Source organism: Salvelinus namaycush, chromosome 40 (assembly GCF_016432855.1).
Source record: "Salvelinus namaycush isolate Seneca chromosome 40, SaNama_1.0, whole genome shotgun sequence".
Classification (NCBI taxonomy): Eukaryota; Metazoa; Chordata; class Actinopteri; order Salmoniformes; family Salmonidae; genus Salvelinus; species Salvelinus namaycush.
Window position 1 is genome coordinate 22,738,379 of NC_052346.1, and position 10,708 is coordinate 22,749,086.

General features: G+C 40.8%; 1 protein-coding gene across 1 annotated transcript; it reads right to left on the reverse strand.

The window, feature by feature from the left end:
• Positions 1–515: 515 nt before the first annotated feature.
• LOC120033637 (zinc finger protein 501-like) lies at positions 516–10,350 on the reverse strand. The gene is made up of 2 exons (XM_038980072.1): positions 10,229–10,350; positions 516–2,548 (listed from the first exon to the last, which is right to left on the reverse strand). Exons 1-2 carry the CDS (start codon positions 10,329–10,331, stop codon positions 1,452–1,454), a joined length of 1,200 nt encoding a protein of 399 aa, XP_038836000.1. The 5' UTR covers positions 10,332–10,350; the 3' UTR covers positions 516–1,451.
• Positions 10,351–10,708: the final 358 nt, after the last annotated feature.

The following is a 10,708-nucleotide window of genomic DNA, read 5'->3' on the forward strand; positions in this document are numbered from 1 at the left end:
GATCTGGTGACTCGGCAGGCCACTGCATTAAGCTGAATTCACTGTCATGTTCTTGGAACCATTCCTGGACTAGTCTTGTGGCATAATCCTGTTGAAGAAATCTATTTGCAGATGGATACACTGCTGCCATGAAGGAATGCACCTGATTGGCAATGATTATTTAGATATCCTGTGGCATTCAAACATTGCTCAACTTTTATCAAGGGGCCCAATGTGTGTCCTGAAAACACACCCCACCCCTTCACACCACCAGCCTGCAATGCTGACACACGGCATGGATGCATGCAGTGGTGTAAAGTACTTCAGAATAATTTCTTTAAAGAACTACTTTAGTAGTATCTGTACTTTACTATTTATATTGTTGACAACTTTTATTTCACAAAATCCCAAAAGAAAATAAAGTACTTTTTACTCCATACATTTTCCCTGACACCCAAAAGAACGTGTTACATTTTTTATGATTAGCAGGACAGAAAATGGTCCAATTCACACACTTATCAAGATAACATCCCTGGTCATCCCTACTGCCTCTTATCTGGCGGACTCACTGAACACAAATGCTTCGTTTGTAAATTATGTCTGAGTGTTGGTGTGCCCATGGCTATCTGTAATATAAAAAACACAAGACAATTGTTCCGTCTGGTTTGCTTAATTTAAGGAATTTGAAAATATTCATACTTTTTATACAGAAGTATATAACAACCAAATACTTTCACTCAAGTAGTATTTTAATGGGTGACTCACTTTTACTTGAGTAATTTTCTATTAAGGTATCATTACTTTACTCAAGTATGACAGGTAATTTTTCCACCACTGGATGCATGTACTCGTGGTTTCCTGCATACCCTAGTCCTCCCATCAGTGTGAAACAGCAGAAACCCGGGATTCATCAGAACAGGCAATATGTTTCCAATTTTCCAGTGTCCAGTGTTTTCATTCCTTAGCTCACTGCAACTGCAGTTTTTTTAATGTTGAAAGCTAATGGGGATCCATAACAAATACACAACAACTAGACCATTAAGGATCATAGCTTTCACCTGGGTTCAGCTGATCAGTCTATGTCATGGAAAGAGCAGGTGTCCTTAATGTTTTGTACACTCAGTGTAGGTTGTATCTACTAGCTCATTCCCACAGAAAACTGCAGAGGGAAGCAGTACCACCCAGTTAACCATCAGACTCCACTGTGAGACACCTCACAGGATATTCAACCCTAAGGGCAAATCCAAGGTCATGTCAATATCTTTACAGTAGAAGCTAACAAAACCGACAAGGTCCACACTGATCAGTAAAGTAAAGAGAGGCTAACATTCTATAACGCTCCCTTTCCTCTGCACAGTTCTCTAACAGTGAGAAACTATAGGATTACAATAGTGTTCTACGCTTTCTTCATTTGATCCAATTCAACATTGCCAATTATTTAATGACATGAAAATTAAGTGGAGTGTCTAATCTCAGCTGGTCTGAGACAACTGATGAGGCTTCTCTCCTTTATGTATACATTGGTGTCTTTTTAAGTGGCCCAATCTGTAGAATCTCTTCTCACAGTCAGTGCAGTGATAAGGCTTCTCTCCTGTGTGTATTCGTTCATGACGTTTTAAGTTGCACAGTAGAGAAAAACTCGCCGCACAGTCAGAGCAGGAGAAAGGCTTCTCTCCTGTGTGTATACTTTCATGTCGTTTTAAGTGGCACAGTAGAGCAAAACACGCTGCACAATTAGAGCAGATGTAAGGCTTCTCTCCTGTGTGTGTTCTCTTATGAACTTTTAGCCTAGTTGATGTTGTGAAGCATTTTACACAATCAGAGCAGGAGTAAGGCTTCTCTCCTGTGTGTGTTCTTTGATGAACTTTAAGCTCAGTTGATGTTATGAAGCATTTTACACAGTCAGAGCAGGAGTAAGGCTTCTCTCCTGTATGTATATGTTTATGTGTTTTTAAGTGGCCCAGTCGAGAGAAACTCTTTCCACAGTCAGAGCAGGAGTAAGGCTTCTCTCCTGTATGTATATGTTGGTGTCTTTTTAAGTGGCCCAGTAGAGAATAACTCTTTCCACAGTCAGTGCAGGAGTAAGGCTTCTCTCCTGTGTGTATACGTTCATGTCGTTTTAAGTTGCACAGTAGAGAGAAACTCGCCTCACAGTCAGAACAGGAGTAAAGCTTCTCTCCTGTGTGTATACGTTCATGTCGTTTTAAGTTGCACAGTAGAGAGAAACTCGCCGCACAGTCAGAGCAGAAGTAAGGCTTCTCTCCTGTGTGTGTTCTCTGATGAACTTTTAGCCTAGTTGATGTTGTGAAGCATTTTACACAGTCAGAGCAGGAGAACAGCTTCTCTCCTGTATGCACTCTCTGATGAACTGTCAGAGTCTTGGATGTTGTGAAATTCTTCCCAACGTCATTATTGGAATATTGATTCCCTCTGTGTATTTTTAGGTGTACTTTTAGCTTTGATAAAAATGGGAAAATCTCCTCACAATGTGGGCAGGGGTGAGACCTCTTAGCTCTGTGATGTTCCTGCTGTTTCTCTCTGGATGTAGAGAATGTCTCAACATGGTCTCCTGTGTGAACAACATCAGAAGAAACAGCCAGTTTGTGTGATATACATGTCAATCACATGTTTTTTTATGTAGCCCTTATTACATCAGAAGTTGTCACAAAGTGATTAACAGAAACCCAGCCTCAATCCCCAAAGAGCAAGCAATGCAGATATAGAAGACAAGTGGCCACAAAAAACTCCCCAGCAAGCAGGAACCTAGGAAGAAACGTAGAGAGGAACCAGGCCCAAAGGGATGGCTTGTCCTCTTCTGGCTGTACCGGGTGACATACGTATATATATCAGTAGGCTGCACAATACAAAAGGGAATAAAAAACTATTCTAAAAGTGGGTAAAAGTCGTGAAAATTATGAGCCATATCATCCTCCACTCATTATCACAAGAGTTAGTAACCAGGCTGTATCACAACCGGCCGTGATTGGGAGTCCCATAGGGTGGCGCACAATTGGCCCAGCGTCGTCCGGGTTTGGCCAGGGGTAGGCCGTCAATGTAAATAATAATTTGTTCTTAACTGACTTGCCTAGATAAATAAAAGGTAAAATATTTGTATTTTGTTTTTTAAATACTAATTTCATAGAACTTTAAAACACTGGCAGTGTGTCTACTTCACTTCTTTATTCTACTCTCTGATCACTCCAGACAGCCCAGTGAATAAAACACATGCTGGTAATCCTGGTATGCAAGTCTGAGTAGCATGAAATAACATATACCTATACATAACATATACATATACCTCATTGAAACAGTTCATCATGAAACAGTTCTACTGTAACTTTTCATACACAGTGGGAAGTTGGAACGAACAACAAACTTAGTTAGATAGAACCTGCTCTTACCATGAGAAACAGATTTCCCAATCTTCTCCTCCACTTCTTCATCTTTAATGTTGACATTCAGCTCCAGTTTTTGACTGCAGTCTTCCAGCTTCACTGATGCCATCTCTGGATCTTGCAGTGCAAACTGGGCTCCACTGTCACAATCAGGACCCAGTGAATGTAGGTTTGGAATCAGTGTGGAAGGAGAGAGGCAGGCTGGGTTTGTCCTCACTATTGATGTTACCGGCCTCAGACTTAATTCTAGTCCTGTAGCAACAATGAGAAACAGACAAAAAGTTATTGTCTTGACAGTTCTGGCACGTTCTATATTCTCTAATAAAATATATTGTATTTTTTCTTGTTCAATTATCTCATTCAGTGCTTGACTTGGACTGAAATAGTTGTCGATACTCATTTTGGGGGCGGTACTGTTTATATTTAGATGCAGGAGCTCCACAATATTGTTGAGGTAATATTCTATAAAGAAGAACATGAGCTCAAACAGTAGACATTTGAGGTTCCGGTTCTCAGCTCCAGTGAGCTCCTGTCCATCTCATGTCAATAGATCAGGTAAGTAAGCATTGACAACAAAACATGAATTCATTCAAATTAGACAAAGTACAAGCTACACAATGTAACTAAACTTTACCTATAGTAGATTTCTTGGATTTACATAAATTAATAAATGACTCAAAAACCATTTAGTACAAGGTTGCAGTATGTTTTAGGCAGCACTATGTACTATTTTCCTGAATAACCTTGTCTTCACTGTATTATTTCAATCAAAAACCAATAGCATGTCTGTTCACACCATAGTAACATTTATAGACAAATATAGAAACTGAATGTGTCTGAATATTACTACATAAAATTGTCTCTTTGACGCAGACAGAGTGAGTGGGCGCCGTAGTTTACCCAGCTTGTGAATTTTACACATAACCAATAACATGCTAAACTCAAATAAATTGATTATTTATGAAATTACCTTGAGAAAATGATGTACATCCACTAAGACAAACCCAAAGTCTCTAGCTACGTGGCTTGTAAAATAGTTAACGTTATCACGTTCTTCACTTGGTTTGACACAAAAATAACAAATCAAACCCTTTACCAAACGTGATAATACCTTAACGGATGTTCTTTTGATATTAGAAAGTTTAAACCTGCCATTACATACCTGTAGTAATAAATAGAAACAGACACAAGGGTTATCTTCTTGACATAACAGTTCTGTCGCTTTCTTTATACTGAAGAATGGTGCGTGCCTGTCTGGAACTTCCTGTTCCCCCACTACCACAGTGCAGCCACAGATAGAACAATGAGACAGATATTTCACCAGATGTATAAATGTGAAGAATCTGCTAAGCATTTCCACTCACTACCAAATATGTAGAATATGTAGATTTGTAGACTTTACCCGTTGAAAAAAAAAATATATATATATATATGTATTGCGTTGTTCAGAAGGAATGTAAAGGCGAATTGAGGTATTGTACACAAGTACTTCACAGAGGAGGCATTGCCTAACAGAAATATGCAGATCTGTGCTGGAAAGCGCCAATAAGATCTTGCTAGCTCGTGCTTGGCTCTGCCCTCTATGACTCATCTGTTCCCCATCGGAAACGACTGGTTGTGGTCTATCTAGGTTTAGTTATAAAGAGTCATTGGTACAATCGTCCATATATTCAGGGATCCTTGGGATGGCCCTACCCCATTATATGAGAAAGGCGGTGGTTAATTTGAGCCGGATCCTCCAGCACCTCTCGGTTTTGTAGACTTTCGTTCCGGGACCCATTTGCCAAGATCAGGTAGACTACAGTTGAAGTTGGAAGTTTACATACATTAATCCTAGTAAAAATTCCCTGTGTTAGGTCAGTTAGGATCACTACTTTATTTTAAGAATGTGAAATGTCAGAATAATAGTTGAGAGAACGATTTATTTCAGCTTTCATTTCTTTCATCACATTCCCAGTGGGTCAGAAGTTTACATACACTCAATTAGTATTTGGTAGCATTGCCTTTAAATTGTTTAACTTGGGTCAAACATTTCAGGTAGCCTTCTACAAGCTTCCCACAATAAGTTGAGTGAATTCTGGCCCATTTCTCCTGACAGAGCTGGTGCAACTGAGTCAAGTTTGTAGGCCTCCTTGCTCGCACACACTTTTTCAGTTCTGTCCACACATTTTCTATAGGATTGAGGTCAGGGCTTTGTGATGGCCACTCAAATACCTTGACTTTGTTGTCCTTAAGCCATTTTGCAACAACTTTGGAAGTATGCTAGGGGTAATTGTCCATTTGGAAGACCCATTTGCGACCAAGCTTTAACTTCCTGACTGATGTCTTGAGATGTTGCTACAATATATCCACCAAATTTCCCTTCCTCATGATGCCATCTATTTTATGATGTGCACCAGTCCCTCCTGCAGCAAAGCACCCTCACAACATGATGCTGCCACCCCCGTGCTTCACGGTTGGGATGGTGTTCTTTGGCTTGCAAGCCTCCCCATTTTCCTCCAAAAATAACGATGGTCATTATGGCCAAACAGTTCTATTTTTGTTTCATCAGACCAGAGGACATTTCTCCAAAAAGTACAATCTTTGTCCCCATGTGCAGTTGCAAACCGTAGTCTGGCTTTTTTATGCCGGTTTTGGAGCAGTGGCTTCTTCCTTGCTGAGCGGCCTTTCAGGTTATGTCGCTATAGCACTCGTTTTACTGTGGATATAGATACTTTTGTACCTGTTTCCTCCAGCATCTTCACAAGGTCCTTTGCTGTTGTTCTGGGATTGACTTGCACCTTTCGCACCAGAGGAACGTTCATCTCCAGGAGACAGAACGAGTCTCCTTCCTGAGCGATATGACGGCTGCGTGGTCCCATGGTGTTTGTACTTGCGTACTATTTTTTGTACAGATGAACGTGGTACCTTCAGGCGTTTGGAAATTGCTCCCAAGGATGAACCAGACTTGTGGAGGTCTACAATTTTTTTCTGAGGTCTTGGCTGATTTCTTTTGATTTTCCCATTATGTCACGCAAAGAGGCACTGGGTTTGAAGGTAGGCCTTGAAATACATCCACAGGTACACCACCAATTGACTCAAATGAAGTCAATTAGCCTATCAGAAGCTTCTAAAGCCATGACATAATTTTCTGGAATTTTCCAAGCTGTTTAAAGGCACAGTCAACTTAGTGTATGTAAACTTCTGACCGACTGGAATTATAATAGTGAATTATAAGTGAAATAATCTGTCTGTAAACAATTGTTGGAAAAATTACTTGTGTCATGCACAAAGTAGATGTCCTAACTGACTTGCCAAAACTATAGTTAACAAGAAATTTGTGGAGTGGTTGAAAAACGAGTTTTAATGACTGCAACCTAAGTATATGTAAACTTCCGACTTCAACTGTACCTCTAGCGGCATGACAAATAATTTCCACTGTTTGCAATGTAAAAATCCTAATTACATTTGGATTACTCTGTAATTGTCATGCCCCCTAAAAACCGTAATGTGAAAACGTGCCTGATGTTCTAAGAATGTATTAATGTTGGGCCGTCCCAGGTTTATGGTTTGTGCAACATTGTAGCCTATTTAGACCAAGACGTGGCCATTGCTGTGGTGAGAGAGAAGCACGCCTGTATCTCTCACAGAACTAAAATGAGATTCACTTTCTATGATCTCTCTCCCTCTCTGTGCTGTTATAGACATGAACCAGAAATTCATCTCTTCTGCATTGCACTTCTTCTGCACTGCTTCATTTATCTCCTAATAGAATAATAGCTGTGGGAAGTGTGTTGAGGTGCTGCAGCACTCTGCAGTCTGTTCAGAAAGAAATTAAATAATTCCCAATACTACACCAGGAGTATTTAGCTACAGAGGATCAATAGCTAATTTAAATAAAAATAGCCTAGCTGTGGATTGTGTAGCCAAATCTCAAGACATGCCTACAGTCAGGAACGTGTGGCAAATCTGTCAGTGAACAGCATGCAGCCAAAACAGGCCTTTCACAATATTTCTAATACAATCACTGGAAAACACAGGTTGTAAAGCAAATGGATCCTGCTGAAAATAAAATACTAATCTGTCTGTGTGTTACCAAGTTATCAACTTCCAAATAGGCCTATTGAGTAAACAGCATTGTTTTACAAAGTAAAGCAAGAGAGAGAAGCTTTTGGCCGGTGAGTGAGCTGCACATCATTGGGTGAGTCAGTGAAACTGGAAAGCTTGTTTAGCACTATAACTTCTTCCTCATATTGTACAATGTGTTTCTCCTCACACCTGACCTAGGCTCCGCCAACCCTGATGTCCTTGCCGTGTCTGAATCCTGGCTTCGGCGATGTCATCTACAAAATAGCTTCCAATACTCTACTCAGCAAATTGGATGCAGTCTATCACAGTGCCATCCGTTTTGTTACCAAACCGCCTTATACCACCCACCACTGCGACCTGTATGCTCTAGTCGGCTGGCCCTCGCTACATATTCGTCGCCAGACCCACTGGCTCCAGGTCATCTATAAGTCTATGCTAGGTAAAGCTCCGCCTTTCCTCAGCTCACTGGTCACGATAACACCCACCCGTAGCACGCGCTCCAACAGGTATATCTCACTTGTCATCCCCAAAGCCAACACCTCTTTTGGTCGCCTTTCCTTCCAGTTCTCTGCTGCCAGTGACCGGAACGAATTGCAAAAATCTCTGAAGCTGAAGACTTACATTTCCTTCACTAACTTTAAACATCAGCTATCTGAGCAGCTAACCGATCGCTGCAGCTGTACATAGTCCATTTGTAAATAGCCCACCCACCCAATCTACCTACCTCATCCTACCTCATCCCCATATTGTCCTTATTTACTTTGCTGCTCTTTTGCACAGCAGTATCACTACTTACACACCATCATCTGCTCATCTTTCACTCCAGTGTTAATCTGCTAAATTGTAATTACTTTGCTACTATGGCCTATTTATTGCCTTACCTCCTCACGCCATTTGCACACACTGTATACAGACATTCTTTTTTTCTATTGTGTTATTGGCTGTATGCTTGTTAATTCCATGTGTAACTCTGTGTTGTTGTTTCTGTCGCACTGCTTTGCTTTATCTTGGCCAGGTCGCAGTTGTAAATGAGAACTTGTTCTCAACTAGCTTACCTGGTTAAATAAAGTTGAAATAAAATGTTTAAATAAATTGACGGACTAGAGACAATGTCATTTTTATTGATCTCAGGTTCAGTTTGTCAGTGTCAAAGTAGCATGTCATTTTGGTCATTGTGAGGTATTAAAAAAGATTCTTCAAACGTCTCCAGTCATCTAAAATTATGTAGAACTGCATGAAATCCGTTTATAAAAGGCCACATTTGTCCCAGACTCTAGGCTACAAAAAATGTACTCCATGTGTGTAACTTCTGTAAGCGGCTCAACACCACTCCTCCCGAGTGGCACAGTGGTCTAAGGCACTGCATCTCAGTTCAAGAGGCATCACAACAGTCTCTGGTTCGAATCCAGTCTGTATCACATCCGGCTGTGATTGGCAGTCCCATAGGGCGGCGCACAATTGGCCCAGCATCGTCCGGGTTTGGTACGGGTAGGCCGTCATTGTAAATAAGAATTTGTTCTTAACTGACTTGCCTAGTTAAATAAAATAAAACAATTATAATATACCAGTACCCAAAAGCCATGATAATGCATGCAATGCTTTATTTTAAAGGTATTTTATTTAATACCTTTAAATGTTCTGTGTTCTGGTACCTCAGAGAACCCCAGGTCAACCCTCTCGGGCTCACTTTTGGTTCCAGCGCCTCCCAATTTACACAGTAAGCACTGGAGAAGTGGGTATCTGCCAGTGCCTCCTCCGGGACACATCTCCTTTACATAGAATTTGTGAGGATGTTGATTTTGGCCTGTGGAATAGACCACGTGTAACAACACCTGAACAGGATCGGTACATCCGAACATCACACCTGCTAGACAGGAATGTCAGTGTTTTGCCATGGCCAGCGAAGAGCCCGGATCTCAATCCCATTGAGCACGTCTGGGACCTGTTAGATCGGAGGGTGAGGGCTAGGGCCATTCCCCCAGGAAATGTCCGGGATCTTGCAGGTGCCTTGGTGGAAGAGCGGGGTAACATCTCACAGCAAGAACTGGCAAATCTGGTGCAGTCCATGAGGAGGAGATGCACTGCAGTACTTAATGCAGCTGGTGGCCAGACCAGATACTGACTGTTAGTTTTGATTTTGACACCCCCCTCCTTTGTTTAGGGACACATTATTCCATTTCTGTTTGTCACATGTCTGTGGAACGTCTTAAGTGTTTGTCTCAGTTGTTGAATCTTATCATGTTCATACAAATATTTACACATGTTAAGTTTGCTGAAAATAAACACAGTTGACAGTAAAAGGTTGTTTCTTTTTTTGCAGAGTTTATTTTTACCTTGTCAGCTCAGGGATTCGATCCAGCAACCTTTCGACTACTGGCCCATCTCTCTAACCACTCGGCTACCTGTACGTCATTCATATAAGTAGGCTGTGCAATACAAAAGGAGAATAAAACTATGCTAAAACTATCTCATGAGTCAAGAAGATGACCTATATCATCCTCCACTCACTATCACGATGGTTAGAAACTACACACTCATTTATTAGAACTTTAAAAACACTGCCAGTTTTACTTCACTTCTTAAGTCTACTCTCTGATCACTCCAGATAGCCCAGTGAACAAAACAAATGCTGGCAATACTGGTGTCAAACCATGCAAGTCTGAGTACCATTAAATAATATCTACCGTCTCATTGAAACAGTTCATCATGAAAAAGTTCTACTGCAACTTTTCATGCACAGTGGGAAGTTGTAACGAACAAAAAAAATAGATAGAACATGCTTTTACCATGATTAACAGATTTCCCAATCTCCGCCTCCTCTTCTTCATCTTTAATGTTAACATTCAGCTCCAGTGTTTGACTGCAGTCTTCCAGCTTCACTGATGCCATCTCTGGATCCTGCAGTACAATCTGGGCTCCACTGTCACAATCAGGACCCAGTGACTGTAGGTTTGGACTCCCTGTGGAATGAGAGAGGCAGGCTGGGTTTGTCCTCACTGTTGATGTTACCGGCCTCAGACTTAATTCTAGTTGTCCTGTAGTAACATTGAGAAACAGACAGAAAGTTGTCTTCACAGTTCCGGCACTTTCTTTATTCTCTAAAAATATATTATATTTCTTCATGTTCAGTTATATAATTCATTGCTTGACTCAGACGGAAATAGGTTCCGGTACTGTTTATATTTAGGTGCAGGAGAATCACAATACTTTTGAGCTAATACTTAACCTAAAGTAGATAAATGCATACAAGACTCAACTTTATATAG

Bases quoted from the DNA above. Each gene is read 5' to 3' on its own strand.
- LOC120033637 (XM_038980072.1), bottom strand. From the start codon at position 10,331: ATGGCATCAGTGAAGCTGGAAGACTGCAGTCAAACACTGGAGCTGAAT. The intron at 2,549-10,228 runs GTAAAAGCATGT...TTGTTCACACAG, and splicing joins TGGGAAATCTGTTAATCATG to GAGACCATGTTGAGACATTC.